Genomic DNA, 20,836 nt, shown 5'->3' on the forward strand with positions numbered 1-20,836 from the left:
TTTCTACAATTGTTTCAGTATTCTGGCTTTCAATCCAGCGGTCTAAACAGCTGTACAAAGTACTTCTTAAGAGTAAGAAGATCTAAATCTTCCTTTTCTTCCTTTATTTCCATAAAACAAAATATTTCAGCCTAAACCAAATTAATAAACATTTTTTCAGATTAGGTCAAAAATATTTAAGTAATTTAATTATTACTAAAAGCTCTTAAGCTTCAAACTATTCTATTCTAACTTAAAATACTTCCAAAATGTAGCACTTTATAACTGGCATGGTTTAAAAAAAATGGTTATCAGTATTTAACTGATGTGAAAATAATTTCATTCTACATTAGCAAAATTTCTAGTAGTTTTTAAGTAAAGTAATTTCTAGTAAGTCTTATGGAAATGTCTGAATTGCAAATCTTTTGAGATACTCTAGCTTATTTTAATTATCTAGTCCAGTGCTTTTCAATATAAACAAAATGCAAGCTACACAGGTTATTTAAGTCTAGTAGCCATATTTTAGAAAGCAAAAAGAAACAGATACAGTTTTAATAATATGCTTAACCTAACATATCCAAAATACTATTTAAGTACTAACACAAAAATAATTAGTGAGATATCATACATTTTTTTTTTCTTTTTTTTGGTACTAAGTTTTTGAAATTCAGTGTGGATCTTACACACTTCTTACAGGACATCCAGACTCAGAGGGGCCACATTTCAAGCACCTAGTAGCCACAAGTGTCTAGAAGCTTCTCAATTGGATAGTATGATTTAGTTAATCTGATAGCTTCCTTTGGTACCTGGTTTTTTAATCTAGTCTTTTACTAAAGCATTTTATGAAAGAACTTAATGAATAAATGGTTGTTTTCCTTTGACTTTTGTTTGTTTCCTTGGCTGCCACATAGGTCAAATTTGGTGAGACTTGCCCTCTACCTTAAATATATGCTTATGTGGGTGAGTGAAATTAGCATGGTGATTATATACTAAAAAACTGATACTACTCAGAAGAATGATTTGTTACACAAAATGGAAGACATTTCATTCACAGGACTGTGAGTACTGAAGAATACTTGCCAGAAGAATCCATTCGAAAACTGGTCCTTGGTGGCACTTGTTCTGGATGGGAAAATGGGGAATTAAAATTGAAATTCATTTATGGCATTTAAAAATTCATCGTTTTTTCTTTTTTTTGGTTGTAATTAGAACTCACCCCCAATCTTTTTCTTGTGTTTCATGACTTTTTTCTCTGAAATCCATGGAGTTAATGGACAGATTTACCCTGTTTTATGTATAAGAATATGTCAACAAATGTATCTCTTTTACATGCAGGCAAATGCCTGAATTCTTTTAGATCAGAATGGAAAAAAAAGAATCACCATTTCCAAAGATTAAGCTTTGATTCTGACGATAAGAATGCTGATTTGAAAGTAAAGTCAATCCAGAACCCAAAATATGCACACAATAAATAAAGATCTTTGAAATCACATTATGATATTGTGTCACCAAATATCAAAATGGAAAGTGAAAAGTTCAATCAATGATTATGCTGATTTAGGTACACCAGTCCAAATATTTTGATCCTTATAATTATTTGGATAGTTGAAGTTATATATAAATAGTTGAATAAAATTGGTTTATTTTAGCAATAGGGATCCTTCATGAGAACTATGATACCATAACATGTTACATATAACATAAACGTTTATGGACATGAGTATAAATTACTATATATATTCTATAATGTGCATATGAAATACTATGGAAAAATGGGTATTTTATCATTAAACTTAAAAAATTAGAAGACCAAGTTCTGACTGCTTTCTTACTGAGCTTTGTTTGCTTCACTATGCAACACTGAAAATGAAATAGAAGCCTCTTGAGGGCGATGACAAGGCTTCCCCAGGGTACCCTGCGCAGCTAGTCTCACTGCTGTGGGGAGAATGAAACTCCCTGCTAGGCAATCTGCATTCTCACAGGAAATTAGCTCTCCAGCAAAACTGTTATTGTTTAAAAAACCTCCCTGTTTAGTGTAACTGCTTAGGATTATGAATTGAGAAATATTCTTTTATCATAAAGACGGAGCTATAACAGGGATGGAAGACTGTGCCCTTTTAAACACCCCCATTAGTTGTAACAGTGACACCATAATCTTTATACTATCATCATCTCACTAGGACCTGCTTGCCATTCAGCAATCACACTCAGTTTACTGCAGCCCCGATGGTCTCATTTTTAATCATGAAAGTACTCTGGGTTACATTGTCAACTTGTGCTACCACCAAAATGCTCTGACAAACTAACTTCCAATCAAGGACTGATTTTAGAATTTACTTCTTGAATTTCCATCCCCTTTTATCCCCTGCCTGAGTCCCAGAGCATCAAGTTTTAAACTAGTGAATTAAATGAATTTATAAGCTATCAGATTGAATCTAATTTCTAAAATACAGGGGAAAAACAACTCTCCAACCTAACTTTTATTTCACTATCATTATTACTTAGCTATTTCTTTCTCTATTGAAAGGAACCTGTTAGAAATATAATACCATAGTTATTTACAAAGTTACTGAAAAATATTATTTTTGAAATTAGATTTTCAAAATAAAATTTACATATGAAAAACAGCAAGCACACTTAACTGGATTTACTGACTCCTTTACCAACATACTCTAACTGCAAAGTGACGCACAATGTGATATATCAGAAACTCCAGCTGAAAGGCAATTTTTTTTCACAGATTAAACCATAACATAAATTATATTAAAGACAGCAATAGTGATTTTCCTGAACAAGGTATAGGAAATTAACCTTCATTGTACACTTGTGGACTTTTTTTAATGCTCACTTGCCCCATGGAGTGTTTTTTTTTCTTTTTTAATTTTATTTCTGACTGTGCTGTATGACATACGAGATCATAGTTCCCTGACCAGGGATTGAACCTGCATGCCCTGCATTGGAAGCATAGAGTGCTAACCACTGCATTGCCAAGAAAGTCCCAATAGAGGATATTTTAAATGATGATGTTATTAAATTTTTCTGGTCTTTTTATGATTCTAATGTTAAACTCACTTGTAAAAGTGCTTCAACATTTGCATATCATCTTATTTTGATTTTTCACTAAAATAAGGTAGTGTTCCAGAGGACATTTGCGGGTGGTACTGGACCACCCACAGGCCACTGGACATCAGCAATGTCCAAGCACATGTGGTCAGGGCTTGATCTAGCTGTGTTCAGACATGTGGATGTTCTAGAAATCAAGGTAGCTGTTTATGATTACTGAACAGCTGCCTGCTGCTATGGAAGCCACCACTCTATCTAAACCTTCCCTAAACTATTGGTGTTTCCAGTTTGACTGTATTGAATATTTAGTCACATGGGCAGAGGAGACTGGAGAGAAGAAGGCTCACGCAGAAGCACGTGCACGGGCTGTGGAGCTCTGGCTCTGAGCTCAGTACATCTTGTGCATCTACCTTGTGGGCTGTGGTTCACACCGTTGTTTCCATTTGGGGTCTCATGTGACGAGCTGCAGTGAATTATATTTTTACAAGTGACGAGCTGCAGTGAATTATATTTTTACACTACCCCAGCTTTCCAAATGGCTCTGCCATTAGGATGGGAGACACTGCTAACTACAACCCTTGCTCACTAATAACAAGGAAAGAGCAGCAGAAAAAAAGAAGATGATTTAGAAATACAACCACCCATTTAAGATGTTATGAATTACATGTGCATTACAATCCCGAAAGAACTCCACAATGAACAACAAAAGTGCAGGATAAAAGCCATAGATGTGAAAAACACAATGGTCCATTTTTGATCAGCTATGAATTATAATTTCATTTCAAACATAGTACTAAAAACAGTCTTGTAGCCATCCTTCATTATGCTATTTAACTGGCCTGTGGTTGCTCTTGATTGCTACCTTCAGCACAAAACTCATTTCTTATTACAGATTAATGCTTCCTTATTTCTCAAAAGAAAAATTGATTGTGTGAGCTTATTTTGAAGAAATTCCAGGGGAATTTCTGTTCTAAGGAGGTCCTACCAGAAAGCACATTGTACTATATGGATCCCTCAGTCTTTTACAATCCTACATTTGAGTGATATCTTACTGCAAAGGAGTATGGACATGTTGTGCCTTATAAATTGTTTGTTTATAATAACCAAGGTTCAATGTGAAGAGAAGTTTGAACAACTTCAGTCATAATCCACCTTGGGTTCCTACTAAGGGATGGAATCATGAGGGAAGTGTTTCAGGGAACAAGGGGTTTTCCTCTCTGTCTCTCTTTGTTTTCACTGGCTTGGCTGCTCTAGCTTCTGAGATTGCAGTGTGGAGTGTGTTCAAGAAATGGCCCCATGAACTGAGGGGACAAGCTCTAAAATAAGTCTGAATTATAGAAAAATGAAGCAGCAGGACACGGCCCTCATTCCTGAATTATCAAGTTCCTTGGCATGATCACAATCTTATTTTGTAAGATTCCAAAGTGAGCCACACTCATTTCTTTGGGAAGCACTTTGTATTCCCTTGCATTAAAAAGAGGAGCCAGTATGGCCACTTTCCTGCAGTTAAGTAAGTACAATCTGTCTTAGGAGTAGAAAGACAGACAAAGTTAACTCTTTTTTGGTCCTGTGATTACTGCGATGATGAATCTGATTTATTCTCTGTGATAAGAATGAGAACTTCTCTCCACTTAGATTAGTGAAGCCTCACCACCTACTTTTTCTACTTAGTCTGTATGCTCTGGACTTGCACATTTGCATAGTTTTCTGAGCATGGAAGGAGTTCTCTGGGTGTTTGGCTACTGAAACAAATCACTACACACATCTTTACCTCAAATTAGGGATAAAAGATGTATGGACAAACATTCAGGGAGCCAAATAAATCAGTTTGAAAGAAATTATTTATCTGATTAGGCTTTAAAATTTGTATTCACAGCCTGTATATTTAGATATATGCTTTTCTTGGACAGTAATGATATCTATCTCTTTAACGGACTATGTAGTAAAGGAAAGTCATATAATTTATCATTCAGTGAGGACAATCTGCAGTGTTAAAGGGAGCTACTAATTATACCAGGCAACATAGAGCAGGGCTCTCCCAGGCAAATGGCATGCAGAGTCACCCCAGATGGTCTTGAGGTAAGCAGGGCATTACACACTGTCTCCTATCATATTAGAAATACGTGGTTGACACAATGATGTAAACACATATAGAGAACAAATGGCAGGAGGAGGTGGGAGGGCAGAAGGCAGCAAGGATCTTTAGAAATAGTCTTTTCGCCTCAAAGTCAGAAATGGTGTACGGAGCCCAACATTTAGAATGTTCACATACAAACCGAGACAATTCAAGCCCTTCATCTTGTGACTGCAAAGAAAATTAAAGTCCTTCTTTCATGAGATTTATGGGAAAAGGACAGAGAAGGGAAAACTTAAAAATAGCATGGCTTATCTCATTACACAAAGGTGGGTATTTTCCTCTTTCAATTTAAAAAAATCCAAGTAATGGAAACAGCAAGAAGTCAATTATCAACAGAGACTGTTACACAAAGGAAATTGATATTTATCTAAAAGTCTTGGATGGAGATGAGGGTGGGTAGATTTTTGCTGTTTTCTGGGAATTTCCAGTAATAATATAGGGTGTCAGCACTTGAAAAGCTAACATGAAAACCCAGAAACCCCACTGGTCAAAATTTCTTTTGGGACTTTTTAGGCATGGTTCTTCTACTATGTTTATAAGCTTATGTGGAATGAAGTTAATCAGGAAAATTTTTCTTTTTGCATAGAGCTTGCCAGTAAGAACTAATGAGATTTTGATAATTAAAAGATGTTTAATTGAAGACATCAATTCTGAACATGGAATGAAAAATGATAGGGTTAGTTGTCTAATTATATTTAAACTATTTCTGTATCAATTGCAACATTTTGCATGTTAAAATACTGATAGTTATTCGCTGTTACATAATAAAATGCCATTCAGGAACTGCTTTCCTATGTTTGTGTCCCCAGTTTCACTGTAAGCCTCATGTGAGTGGAGATTATGTCTTGTGATTTTTCTCTTGTGAAGTGCCCAGCAGAGTTCCAGACACACACTGTGCTTCATACAGTCTTGCTGATTGATGCAGAGCCTGGGGCTGCCACCTCTGGGCACTCTGCCTGATGCTCTGCAAACAGAGGCATTTCCTGGCCTGCTAGATGGAAGAATCTTCTTTCTCTCAAGTCCTATGTCATCGTAAGAAGATCTTATGAGGACACGAGGTGTTTCTAGTTTTTCCTTTCTTAAGCATGTACCTGCCATGTTCTGTTTCCTGTGGCTCTAGTATCTTACGGCTGTCTTTATTTATTTAAAATCACAGTATTTTTCCTCCCAGGAATACATCTTTATTAAGATGTCCTGTGCACGCACATTAAAATGTCAGCATAATCTAATTATGAGCCAAATGAGGCACAGCACCATTTACATCATTCGATAAGTTTCCATCATTTGCAGAGGAGTAATTTGAATCCAAATACATCTTGACAGACTGGATGTAACAAACATTCTGTAGCTCTGTAGAGCAGAAGCTTGTGGGTGCAGGTACACTCTTTTATTAGGTAACTGCAACTCAGTTTTAAACATGAATTAAAAAAAAATCTGCTCAGTTTCATCCATCTCATTAGAACTGATTCAAATGAATTCTTTTTAGATTCATGTCAATGTATGGCAAAAACCACCACAATATTGTAAAGTAATTAGCCTCCAACTAATAAAAACAAATAAAAAAAAATCTGCTCAGCGTTAGATTTCATTGTAAAAGAGGATACCATGAGGTCATTACAGGTCAAGGAAAATGTGAAAAGACTTGGTTTAGACACTCTGGTTAGGATTCCCTTCCATACTTTCCTTGGTCCCACTGATTTTTCTCCTAGGAAACAGTTCGGAGGTACAGAATAAAAGGACTCACACCTAAATATTACGCATGTAATTCAAAAGAATAGAGTGGCTCAATATGGGCCTTTTGTTTGGATGCATACATTTTACAATGGTTTAAAAAACAGCAAAACTATTAAAAGATGATGAGAAATAGACTGAGCTTTTCCTCTGTTCATTAAAAGAATGTATTTTTGGCATTTTTCTAAAAATTTAAAAGAGATAATGAGACTTTTTCACACTTGGAAACAGGATATGGATACGGGGCGAAGGTCTATGTGAAGCTGAGAAAAGCAAAGCGAACTGATCAGCTATCCAGAGATTAGAGAAAGTGGTGCCATGTGTTTTTCTTTTGTTTGTTTCCTTAATCTTCAGAGCAGAGCTTTTCTTACCTTGACATGATTTCTGTGTTTCATTCACACTCCATTTAGTGTTACAAAATAACAGGACAGAGAGAGGATGGGAAAGAAAATGGCTCTTTTGGCTCCTAAGAGTTGTGACCCTGAAAACATCACTGTGTCCTTGGAAACATTAGAGAGAGCTGAGAAAACAAGATAGAAGCGCGGGGAGGTGGCGGGGAGGAACAATGAAAGAGGTCCCAGCAGAGGCGCAGGCTGGGCTCTGATGGACGCGCAGGGGCGTGGGGCGGGCAGTCAGGATGTCTGCTGTTCAAGTGGCTGCAGACACAAAGGTGTACAGAATTCCCAGAGGGGGACTGAAAAAGAAAGTCATGGAGGTTAAGGCAGATTGGTTTGCGAGGTTTGTCACAGGTGAGGAGTGGAAAGGCAATGAACAGAAGGAGCATTGCAGGGGCTAGATAAAGAAATCAGAATTTGTTCAGGGTTAAAAGAAGGTCATACACCATTCCTTTCCACAAAGAGCATTAGATACCATAAAGAAAAGACAGAATAAACAGCAACACTGCCTTTGTCTTGAATAATAAAGCTTGCATTGGTCAGGAAACCACAAAAGGATGGAAGCAAATGACTAATGAAGGGACAAAAATAGGAGGAAGCATCTCTTGATGTTCCCTAAAGGTAACCACAAAATTCAGCAAGCAAGGACAGGAGGATATGTTCTACCTTCTGAGTTAGGACTTCTCCTATATCCTGATGTCTACTCGTTTACACTTATTTTTCTTATCTTCCAGTTAGTGACAGCAGGACATAGAACTCAACTTGGGTGTCTCCTCATGGTGCTAAAGGTCGAGTAGGTATTTAATAAATACTTGATTACTGAAGTAGTACAGGTATTAAGAACCGTGCTGAAATTGTTCCTATTTTTTCAGTAATAATGACCGTTAACACCATGAATTCATACTCTCTATCACACAGTGAAAAAAGATTCTTTATTCTATCAGAGCAAAGACATTCTAACTACAGAGCCCTTTAAAAACATTTTAGTTGTTCAGCCAGAAGGAGAAAAGTGAAATACACTAGCCCTGACACAGCCAATTATTTTTAAAAGAGTGGCAGGGGTAGTGCTGGCGGCGGGGAGGTTCATTTTGATGACAGTGATTTCTCAATGGCCTGCTGTCCTAACTAGTTCATCAAGTAAAATTACTTTTACAGAGAGTTGTAGAGGATGGGGAAAGGGTATTATGTCTACTTTCCCCCTTACCAGCTGGGCATATAATTCTCAGCCCCTGAGCTCATCAAAGAGTAAGCAGATTTGAGATCCTCTGAGATCACACACAATTTAAAACTTGCTATTCATGCTTCAGATGATAAAGGTGGAAAGAAGACACTGGTGGAACACCAAACAGAGGAGATCAGCAGACTGTAAACAGGAGCACCAGGAACCAAACCCTGCTCTCTCGGCTAGTTTTCTCAAGCCATTCCTCAAGTTAATCTCATACTGTGCATTTCCTTCATAGATTATACATTCAAGCCATTTTGATTCCTGTTCTTTAATGTTCAAAAGAGATGACCTGTTAGGTGGTAGAAAGTGGCTCAGTGAATGCATATGCAATATTAAAAACCTTTGTTTTCTAATATTTATAAAGTGCAATGAAATTATTTTAGAAGACTTTTAAATAGGTTGACAAGTGCCTACATGATATTTTATGACTCAACTTTCAAATGGGCCCCAGTGCATTAAACAAGAAACAGAAAGTTCAGGTAGAAACGATTGGCACCTGCTCTTTCCTGCTTTTAGAGCCATTACTTTCACCATCATGAGTTGGAAGGACTTGGTTGACACTTTAATCACATTCCTAAAATCTTCAGTGACTGCATTCATGCTCTAAGAAAATCTATGCTTCAGACTAAGATCAGATTAAACATAAAAATCCTAACTATTTCTTCTTATTATCTGGTGGCTTAAGCTAGTCATCTCTTTCCCTACTGCCTACCCTTTGCCCCCCTTTCCCCCCACATTTCAGATTTTCTTAAAGGATTTAGGGAGAAAAAGGAGGAAACAAAATTTAAACCCAAAAGATATGAGCTCTTTTTGAGCTGACATAGATTTTTTTCTTTTTTAAGGAAAAGTTTTTATCAGCTGGCTTTACTTTAGAGATAGGTTTTGAACCGCAAAATATAAAATCACACCAGATCATTCCAGCCTCAATAAATTCCCTGGCAGGGCTTCAGCTATTTGTAATACGCTCTTGTTTTATGTGGCTTTCACTTACGCCTACTTTCATAAATGGCTCTCGATTTCTCGTAGAGCTCATATGGGTCAGGCTTCCTTGGGTCAAAGGCCTCTGTTGAGTCAGGAAAGGAACTCCTGTGAAGGGCGGGCGGGAAGGGCAGGTTCTGTGGTATGGCCGGAGCAGATAAACTCGTTTGAGGACTGCCTTGGTTCTCCCATCGGTCCATTATCTGAAAGAGAACAGAGAAGATGACTGACAATGAACTCTTTCTTGCTGTTTGCCTTGTCACACATCACAGCCCTCACATTTAAGTTCAACTTCCTTGTCCTGCAGACTTTTCTTTTACAAAACATTCAAAACTTTGGTATAAGTGCCTTGAAAGAAAAAATTCTATTGCTATATAATAAACACCATAGATGGTTATAAATACATGTGTTGCTTGACTTTTGAATGCCAACTTTCATAACCTTGTCACCTACCAGCTAGTAATTTTCAGCAAATCACTTAATCTCTCTGAATCTGTTTTTTTTCTCCTTATAACATAAAACACTGTATGTATTTCAAGATAATTTATCTTACCTATCAGGATCTTGCGTTCATGGGATTTTCCAGGCAAGAATACTGGAGTGGGTTGCCATTTCCTTCTCCAGGAGATCTCCCCAACCCAGGTATTGAACCTGGGTCTCCCACATTGTAGGCAGATGCTTTACCATCAGAGCCACGAGGGAAGTCCAGTATAAAATAAGACACTGTATGTATTTCAAGATAATTTATCTGTAAGTGCTTATAACTGTATGGTATTGTTCCTTTTCTAAGATGACTCCAATTCATGACACCATTTTTACGGAAGAAGAAAATAGTCTGCAGGTATTCATTTGACACCTATACACATCCAAACTACTTCCTATACTTGAACATTCTATCACTTTCCTCAAGGTTGATAAATAATTATACAACCCTTTGGGGTTTCTGAATTGTTCAAAGTCTTCTATGAAGCTTCATTTACTGCTGATCTTGTGGTTTCTTCTCCAAAATGCTGCTGCTGCCACCATCATGATTTATTAACAGTCTGTAGAATACTTTTTAGTTCACCAAACTCTTTCATTTACATTATCTTCTTTGATCATCACTATAGCCCCAAGAGATAAAGTGAGGATTCATTTCTTTTTATCAAGGAGAAAGCCACGTTCACCAAGATCACCTGTTTACACAACCAACTTAAACAACCAATCGATTTCTCTTTCAAACTCAACTTCAGCTTTTCAGTTTTGACTAAACCTGCTGTGTGTAGAATGAGATTAGGGTACCCTCTTGTCTGAAATTCCGCACTGAGTGTAGTCCTCAGGATAAACGCCACTTTTGAGTGGGGCAGGCGGCTCTCCAGCTGATCCTCTTTCTCATCTCCACTGATGGTCCCTCCTCTCATTCCCTAGAACCCTACAGGTTCTCTCCCTTGCATATTTTATTTCTTTTTCTGCTTGCAAAGTTTACCTACTTTGCACTCTTCCAACTCTCATCTTCATTATATCTGGCTACTAGATTCAGATGAGGCCCCTCCCCCAGAAGGCCTTTGCTGACCATTCCTGATCTGGTTACTTGTCCCTCCTGGCTGCTCCCATGGTACCCACCACCTACCCCTCACACTCAAGTGTAATTGCAAGCCCACCTTTGTCTCCACACTTAGATGATGCTGGGGACAGAGATTGCAGGGGATATAGTCTCTCTCATTGTGGCATCATCAACACACAGCAAGTACTCAGAAAATGCAAATTTGGTGAATGGATGAAATCAATAAAATATGGTCACCTGTTCTTTCTTGAAGACCAGTTTTGATACACACTATTTTGAGCTTGGCAGGATTATAACTTTCTAGTCTCTACTGCACTGTCACTGCTTTTGTTTTTATAACAGCTATTGTTTGGTTAGGGCTTCAATGCCAGCTGTCACCTATCAACAATATATGTTTTAAAGTTGGAGAGGATGTGAGATAGCATGTAACAAAGGTCTCTGTGACCCACTTATGTACCTAGGATTGTGGCAGGGGTTGGACCATTCAGCAAACTGGGCAGGAAATGGGTCACTGATCCTTCTCTCAGTACTGCTGGTGATAACGCCTGAATATTTGAGCTTTTTTGAAATTCATATACTGACATTCTAACACCCATGGTGACACTACTAGGAGGTGGAGCTTTGGGGAGACAATTAGGTCATGAAGGTGGAGCTTTCATGAATAGAATTGGTGCCCTTATAGAGGAGACCCCAGATAACTCTGTAGTCCCAAGTGCCAGGTGAGGTTATGGCCATCTAGGAGGTAGGCTCTGACCAACACTGAATCTTCTGGTGCCTTCATCTTGGACTTCGAGCTTGCAGAACTAAAAGAAATATATTTCTGTTTTTATAAGACGCTAATCTATTTTATTATAGCTTTCAGAAGAAACTAAGACAAATGGCTTCATTTTAATTTGTTTTCTTTATGGGCTACTGACCAAGATTTCATTTGAACAAAGGTTCTATAACTAACAAAGACGGAAAACCCCTAGCTGAGTTCAACTCCCTAAGATTAAACATGATCCCTAGGAGCACAGAGAGGCCCAGCAGCTGTCAGCGCCCGACTCTGGGTCAAAAACAAATCTATAACTATAATGGGGGTCCTTTTTTCTTCTAACATAATAATACATTGAGGGGAATAATTGGTAAGTTTGCTTAGAGTTCTGGCTAATTTTCTGCTCAGTGACCCTTTCGCTCCCAGTTAGTAAAAATCTTTAAAGACGCACTTCATAATTCACTTGAAAGTAAAATTTCCCTGGGAAGCCATTGTAGGTTCCTTTGGTCATTCATTCTCTGTGCCTGTGCTCTGACAGGAAGACCCACACTGTGGCTAAAGGCATATTCTTTTTTATTTTTCATTTTAACTGACTTCAGGTATCATGTGGGTGCATTTTGGCTATGACTTTCTCCCTTCTGTTTCCAAACGTAAGATACTTAATTCTAAAAAGTAAATAAATTAGAAATATGGTCTGAATCACTGAGTATCCCACTTGTCATCAAAGGGCTTCAGCAAATGTCTATTTCTCCTATCTTCCATGGAGGGTTATCTGATTCTCCCATAAGTCTTGCTAGTATATATATTGTTCATGTACAATCACTGGAGCAAACATGCTTCAGGTGAAATATTAGTATTCTAAAAAACATTCTTAAATCTACAAAATAAATAATGCTTTTGGCATTGTTTAGGAAAGTTTCTGTGGCAGATAGAAAAATTCTACAATGTCCACAGCACGGAGATGGAGAAATTTGTTGAGTCCAGTTCATGCTTAGTAAAGCATTCACAGTGTCTTGCTGTGACATTAATCAACCCTCGAGTCACTCTGTCAGGGATTGTAAGACTGTAGAGCAGATTATCACAGTGCCCATGAAATTACTGAAAAAGAAGACTCATAGTCCTTCACTCCCCGACCCTCTTATCAAGTCATTTGAAGTTCAGGCCTAGAAGACCATGGTGGAAACCCCTCGCTGTGGGATCAAACCCCCCCTACCCCCCACCCCTGCTCACTGGAGCTGATGTGCTGATCTAACAGCATCTTATCTTTTTTTTTAAAATTTATTTTTAATTGAAGGATAATTGCTTTTACAGAGTTTTGTTGATTTCTGCCAAACATCAACATGAATCAGCCATAGGTACTAAGGGTTTTCCTGGTAACTCAGACAGTAAAGAATCTGCCTGCAATGCAGGAGATGTGGGTTCCATTCCTGGGTTGGGAAGATCTCCTGGAGAAGAGAATGGCAACCCACTCCAGTATTCTTGCCTAGAGAATGCTATGGGCAGAGAAGCCTGGCAGGCTACAGTCCACGGGGTTGCAGAGTCCAACATGACTGAGCAACTCTATTGACTTCCCAATACTTTCTTAGTTACCTTGGTCTCTGCACTTTCGCTTTCCAGCTGGGTTACCTTGTGCTCACTAAGTAAGTAAGTAAGTAAAGTCGCTCAGTCGTGTCTGACTCCTTGCAACCCCATGGACTGTAGCCTACCAGGCTTCTCTGTCCATGGGATTTTCCAGGCAAGAGTACTGGAGTGGGTTGCCATTTCCTTCTCCAGGGCATTTTCCCAACCCAGGGATCGAACTAGTTCCTCTCAATATTCATAAACCACCTAGATTCTTACCCCAACTCCTTATTCTACCTAATGTCTTCCTGGCCTTGACCTCTGAAGAGCTGTGTTACCTGCCAGGTGTTTACCTGTCAACAAGGCTTGGAACTTTCCAGTCCTAGCTGTGTCCTTACCTATGCCAATGTTTATAAACACTTCACTAGAGTAAGGAAAAATGGAAACAAAATTGTTTTCTTTATCTGAGAGAAGACCTGTATTTCTATTCTCCTTGATGAGTGAGTGAATGTTTTAACTGTATGAAAGTATAGTCACTGAGATAGAAGTGGGCAGAGTGGACATATAATCCATGATGGGATATCAAAGAGTAAAACAGAAAAAAAATCAATCTTGGCGTGGTCGATTTTTTTAAACCCACCTTCTGATTCTAGGATGCACATTGAGAATAGAGAGCTTGTGAACAAGGTAAATTGGCCTCCCCATGAAAACTAGAAACTGCTTGCTACCTGTAGAATCTGGGAGAGTCTAAACAAACTTCCTTACTATTTTAGGGCAGGGCTGGGAGATGAAGACATCTGGCTTGATTCAGTACTTGAAGAATGAACTTGGATTCCTTCCAGATGAAGAGAACAAGAACTCACTACAATTAGTGTATTACTTGTTAAACAGAAGTGACTATCTTGATGTGAATTAGTTTTAGATGTGGATCAGTAGGACAGAAGAAGGTCAGGCAGTGACATAGGACCAGGAGAAGGGGTGATCTCACTTGGGATAACATTTCCTTATCTTGATTAAAAATGTCATCATTCTTCTTCAAAGGAGAGAGTGTATAAATCCAAATACTGTGGGTATGTATTTATATATTTGTTTAAGTAAATAGTTTTGCAAACTATGTTCATTCATTGAGTGATTAATTAATTAAGAGTTTATTCATGGAAGGTCTACTTTCTAGAAGGACAGTATTCTATATTTTTGAGCATGTCAGAGGCTCTTCTTTAAGCACCTTACATGGATTAAGTCATAGACTCTTTACAATAACCATGAGAGGAGTATTACTATTATCCCCATTTTATAGATGAACTTGAAATACTGAAAGCTTAAGCAGTTAGTCGAAGGCAACCTAGCTAGTAAGGAGAAGCACAGTTTGAACACAGGCAGTAAGCCTTCAGAGCCTGCACCCTAAACCACTGTACACATGTCCTGTCACCAGAGTCCCTAATCTGAAGAGTTTCTGGAAGATGCATGGAGGACATTACACTGACAGTCCTCTATCTTCATTTAGCTTAGTACCTGGAAGTCCAAGTCCTACCTTTTGGAGGGATGCCTGGGTTCAGAATTAATTTTAAACTGAGTTCTATGAAAACCCATTTTTGGAATTATTGAGTGTGGATGTAATTAGTGTTATGACAGCAAATACTATAATTATGCCAAATGGCATCATTTGTATAAATGTGGTACCTACAAAGAAATAAGTAGATTACATAATTGTAGCACCATGATGAGGTTGCAAGATTCCTTGTTAAATTAGATAAAGATATGTGTAACCACAGAACACAGATATTTAACTCTGGTGGTGAAAGGAAGGGATTATTCAGATTTTGGTCAAGGCAAAACAAATTTCATTTTAAATATTTTTAAATACTTATTTTCAAAATCACATGTATCACTAAATAGTTTAACTAGGCCCAAGGAAGACTAGTTTTCTCATCTGATATTCTCTGTGGACCAGATGAGCTGAATCCCAAATGAGGACATGCGTGGTGTGAAAGTTCTGAGAGCACGGGCCTCTCATCACCAGCTCCTAGTTTTCTCATCTTTGAGAGAAACCTGGACCTCAGGCATACTCCAGGGCTCAATAATATTTTATTTTCACATGTCTTCAAATAATTTTAAAGCCATGTTATTTAACTAAGCCAGTTTTTGCACTTGAAAAATATGCAAAATCAAATTATGTCCATTTCTAGAATGAGAAAATGAAGCACTTAAATATACCTTCAGTAAAAGGGGGTAAAAAGGAGCATAAAATTAACCCAAGAATTCCCTACCTACTGGCGAAACTAGGGGCCACGGATGTCAGAGCTACTTACTGTGAGTGGAAAGAAAAGTAGGTGGAAGATGTGATTCCCTGAGATTTTGAGGTTTGTTTTTTTTTTAATTATTTATTTATTTATTTTTGGAAAGGGCCATATGTTTATTTTATTATTATTATTTTTTCCATTTATTTTTATTAGTTGGAGGCTAATTACTTTACATCATTGCAGTAGTTTTTGTCATACATTGAAATGAATTAGCCATGGATTTACAGGTATTCCCCATCCCAGTCCCCCCTCCCACCTCCCTCTCCACCCGATCCCTCTGGGTCTTCCCAGCGCACCAGGCCCGAGCACTTGTCTCATGCACCCAACCTGGGCTGGTGATCTGTTTCACCCTAGATAATATACATGTTTCGATGCTGTTCTCTTGAAACATCCCACCCTCGCCTTCTCCCAGAGTCCACAAGTCTGTTCTATACGTCTGAGTCTCTTTTTCTGTTTTGCATATCGGGTTATTGCTTTGTTTTTTGTTGTTAACTTGAATCACTTTGCCACAGCTGTCTTCCACTTGTGGGTTTTAGCATCTCAGTTAGGGTCAGCTATTCTAACACAACATAGAATGGGACCCCAGAAAGCTAGTCCTAGCTCTTGGGACTTGGACAAACTAGTTTAACCTAATGGCAAGTAAAGATCCTCCCAGCTGGGAAGGCAACTTGGCTAAACTTGTGTCACAAAAAGATTAATAAAATACCAGTCTCCTACATTAGCATCAACATTTCAGGACAGCTGATAAAGAAACTAGGCTCAGAGAGACGGCAGAGATCACCAGTTTCTGAAAGTTCAGAGCACCACTTTGAGTGATGTCAGGTATGGTGGAAAAACACAATTTTTTTTCACAGACACACATGTAAATACATGTATGCATTAAAATGTAAATATAAACACAAATATATATATAGCTAAATTTCTTGAGGATCAGATATAATTTGTGGGTCAAGACATCTGGGTCTATAATTTGTATTGTTTTAAAAAATCAATGCAGTAAGAAACTCTGGTATTTCTGATGGTAAAAACAAAGCTTTCTAAAGAATTTTCAGCACACCATACTGAACAGTGTTAATGCTTGTATTGTAAAAATGTAAAAAAAACCAGAACTATATAGGAAAGTAAGATAAGTTAGTTTTTCACAGAGAATTTGTTCTTTTGACATCAAAAATCTCAAAGGAGGAAGGAATTTTGAGGTTACCCAATTCAAATATTATTTAGTGGAATTGTAATCATAACTAGTAATAAAGAAGAATTTCAACTTACAGGCTTTGGGGTTTTCCATGGAGAAAAGAAACCTGCAATAAAAAAAAAAAAATATATGAACTTTGAAAATACATTCCACTACCACTTACAGTTAGCATGATATTAAGACTCCCGCAAGTACTTTATATAAGTTAATAGTAAACAACAACAACACCACATTCTGCCTGGCTGCACAGTTTTTTTTCAAAGGGACCAATTTTATTGGAATCATATTAATGATTCTAGGAACATTTCTTTATTCAGCAGCTGAGGATTCTGAAGCCCAGGGATGGTGAGGAACTGTGTGGCAAAAGATGAGTCACTTTACAAGAGCTAAGGCTGAGTCATCCTTCGGGCTTTCTGTGGCACAGTCTTAGCTGGGTGTGGGTGTGGGTGTGGGTGTGGGTGGGTGGGGTGGGAAGAGAGGGAGAGAGGGAGAGAGAGAGAGAGAATGAGAAATAGTGAGGAAGGGTAGAGAGGGACATACAGAATATAGATAGAAATTGAGACTTTTAAAGGTTAACACCTGTGATTAGTATAACAAATAATCCTGTTTTGAAAGGAAAAGTGAAGTCGCTCAGTCGTGTCTGACTCTGCGACCCCGTGGACTGTAGCCTACCAGGCTCCTCTGTCCATGGGATTTTCCAGGCAAGAATACTGGAGTGGGGTGCCATTTCCTTCTCCAGGGGATCTTCCTGACCCAGGGATCGAACCTGGGTCTCCAGCATTGCAGACAGACGCTTTAACCTCTGAGCTGCTTTATGTACCTGCTTTATGTGGTTAGAAATCAATCAACAAGTCTTCATTAATCCTAAATTTATAAATAATGTATATACCCATATCATGAATCAGAGTCTACTATAATTGCACATGGCTGTTTCTCCCACTGACTTTTTCTCTACAGCAGATATCTATTTTATTATCCCTCTGCTCTAGGGACAGCACAATGTTTTTCATGAAGTGGCTAAAAATGTTTGTTAATTGAGTGAATCATGTATCATCAAAGACAGGATTTTTTCAACTCATTGAGCTCTTTCAATGATCACAAATGATGTGACAGTTGGACTGACTTTGTTTGATCTGAATGACCTTTAAGATAATTAAAAGTAAAGGACAGATTAATTCCTTTTTCCTTTATTGTTATTATTTTATCATATACTGATCCCAGCAAGCCAAAACACAATCTAGCATACAGAACAAAATTACTTTCTTCTCATACCATCTCTCCCCTCTTTCCATGACTTCACTCATGTTAATATTAGGTGGTGTCTGATAAAATGTCTAATAAAAAATGGAATGTTGAAAATATGCCATGTAATGTTTATTACCTTTAAAACTTGGACTGGCATAGAATGGGCCATGGTTTTCAACCATTTCCATTTATAGGAAATATCCATAGAAAACTAGACACACACTTATCTAGATGCTGAAGCAATCCAACTCAGGCACAGTATAAATACTAATTTAAATACTAACTGCACCTCAACACAAACATTGTAAATAGCTGATGCTGCATTTTATGAAAAGAGTGAAAGCATGTAAGCCATTATATTCCTCAATTTTCCTTGGAACAGAGTTAAATTTAATGCTGAAGTATAACAACTATCTTACCTAAGGAGATGGGTGGAATTGGTTTACTTTCTTGTATACTCTGTATGTATGTTCTTATTTCTCTTTCCAACTATTAAAAAAGTTCTATTCAATGTGTGGCTTGATTACAATTTAATTGCAAGGATTTAATCACATCCTTTTTGATAATAGCTGAGAGTAAAACTACAGATAAATAAATATATCTCTGTGACTCACTCTGTAAAATGCCAATGAAAACAATTTGACCAATCATTATAAAAGTGAAAAGCATTGTGACCTATTGACCAATTAACTATTATTTTCATTGAAGGATAAAATTTATTTGCTATTTCATGGAATTGCCAGCAACGGTTCTTTTGAGAAAAGATGTCATTTATACATTCTCCAGTGTTAAAGCATTCAGAGATTTCCTCTGCTTTCTCTGTGTTCCTCCTCTTTCTCCTTCCTGCCGTGCCAGAATGGATTTTGAGTATTTGCTGCTTTACATTTGCTAGGTGCTGGAAGTTTCTTAGATTTACAGATGTATTGAAAATGGTTTCTTTTTATGGAGCTCTCATCTCCACATGGGGCATTATCTTAAAAGATGATTATCTCTCCTGTGGAAAATGTATAATCATGGGTCCTCTCGGCAGTTACAGTGCCAGAACTGAAATGGCATAATAGGGACATTGGTTAAGATCAGACAAGGAGAGAGGGCCATTTAATTTGACCACCTGTCATCACTGGTACGTTGGCTTCCTCTTCTTTTGAGGTTGTTTTATTCAGTCTGACCTCAGACTACTGGCATGGCCCAGGACTTCTCCACTGTGCCCATTATGGCAGTTTCTGAAGTATGTCTAACGTTGAGGTGTGAGGAAGAGGCTTCGATCGCTGAAGCAGCAGCTTCACTTTCTGAGTCACTGTCAGAAAGAAGCTGCTTGCTTCAGAATAAGTCATTTTCAGTAGCAGAGATAGTATCGCAACGGATTTCCTTAAAAACAAATGACCTACGTGAGTCTCAGAGTTCCTTTGGCAAATTAGCAATCATGCTATAAACACTTAAATGAAGATGAACAGAAAACATCTATTTTGCAATACAACACTGTAAAGCAATTATCCTACAATTAAAAATAAATTATATAAAAAGATATGTAATTCTTCTTTAAAGATTTAATTGGTTGGCAGTTTGCTGTTTTGATAATTGTGTAAATAAAAATTCAAAAGAATAATGAAAGAAAAGAAAACATCTATTTTGGGTATACCCAATTTGGCCCAATTAATTGATAAAAGCATGTTTTCTACATGATTAATTTCCAGTTTTCTGCTTGACTTCATTGGAAGAGCTCCATAAATGCTATAATGCTGCTGCTGCTGCTAAGTCACTTCAGTCGTGTCCGACTCTGTGCGACCCCATAGATGGCAGCCCACCGGCCTCCGCCATCCCTGGGATTCTCCAGGCAAGAACACTGGAGTGGGTTGCCATTTCCTTCTCCAATGCATGAAAGTGAAAAGTGAAAGTGAAGTCGCTCAGTCGTGTCCAACTCTTAGCGGCCCCATGGACTGCAGCCCACCAGGCTCCCCCGTCCCTGGGATTCTCCAGGCAAGAACACTAGAGTGGGTTGCCATTTCCTTCTGCAATGTGTGAATAGCATGGGTCAAATAATGTAGGTCAAATGCTATACTAATGTGGGTCAAATGATTGTAAATGTACAATAAATTTTCATAGGGATTACACCTCTAAGAAATCTAGTCTATTGCAATTAACATAAAATACCCCAAACAAAATAAGGACTTTTAAATCCTTATTTCTGGAATTTTTATTTTTCTGAAATCATTCTGGCCAAAATAGGTCACAGAAGGAAGACAGGCTTGGTTTATTGAGACAATTACTTTTGGGTGTCTCACCACCTACACTCACAGGGATACAGGATGAGGAATATTGATAGCTTTTTCTCAAGCCTTTCAGAGCTGATAGTCCTTTTTACAAAGGCAAATTCATAAAAAAGAGCTTTTTCTTTAAAATACTAATAAAACTTGCTTTATATTTTAGTTTATTTCTGGCCTTTATTTCCCCTACTTCTATAGAATGTGGTATATTATAATTCTCTTATGGAATAAAAATTTATTTATTTATTTATTTATTTATTATAACAACTTGACCTGTTTTCCATACTGATCATTTATTGAAGTGTGTTTGATATGTCTGTGTATGAATCCAAACATTATTTAATTCTAACTCTAAAGACAATAGAAATGAAAGATCTCAAGAAATAGTTATAAGCTAACTGAAACATGAGTAGAGACATTTTAAAAAAGGAAAAAAGTAAGAGAATAAATGGGAAAATTTAGATGCAGCC

General features: G+C 37.7%; 1 protein-coding gene across 16 annotated transcripts in view; it reads right to left on the reverse strand.

Moving 5' to 3' along the window:
- Positions 1-20,836, reverse strand: part of MAGI2 (membrane associated guanylate kinase, WW and PDZ domain containing 2) — a 1,406,842-nt gene that overhangs the window by 188,708 nt on the left and 1,197,298 nt on the right. For 11 of the 16 annotated variants that reach the window (XM_020903019.2, XM_070469808.1, XM_070469812.1 and 8 more), the window contains 3 exons: positions 16,932-16,963; positions 9,522-9,711; positions 1,060-1,101 (listed from right to left, as the gene is read on the reverse strand). In XM_020903019.2, coding sequence (XP_020758678.2) covers positions 1,060-1,101; positions 9,522-9,711; positions 16,932-16,963 — 264 coding nt within the window. The remainder of the gene's footprint in view (positions 1-1,059; positions 1,102-9,521; positions 9,712-16,931; positions 16,964-20,836) is intronic. The other 5 variants (XM_020903091.2, XM_070469810.1, XM_070469817.1 and 2 more) reach the window with 3 other exon arrangements.

The sequence above is a fragment of the Odocoileus virginianus genome, chromosome 1 (genome assembly GCF_023699985.2).
Source record: "Odocoileus virginianus isolate 20LAN1187 ecotype Illinois chromosome 1, Ovbor_1.2, whole genome shotgun sequence".
Lineage (NCBI taxonomy): Eukaryota > Metazoa > Chordata > Mammalia > Artiodactyla > Cervidae > Odocoileus > Odocoileus virginianus.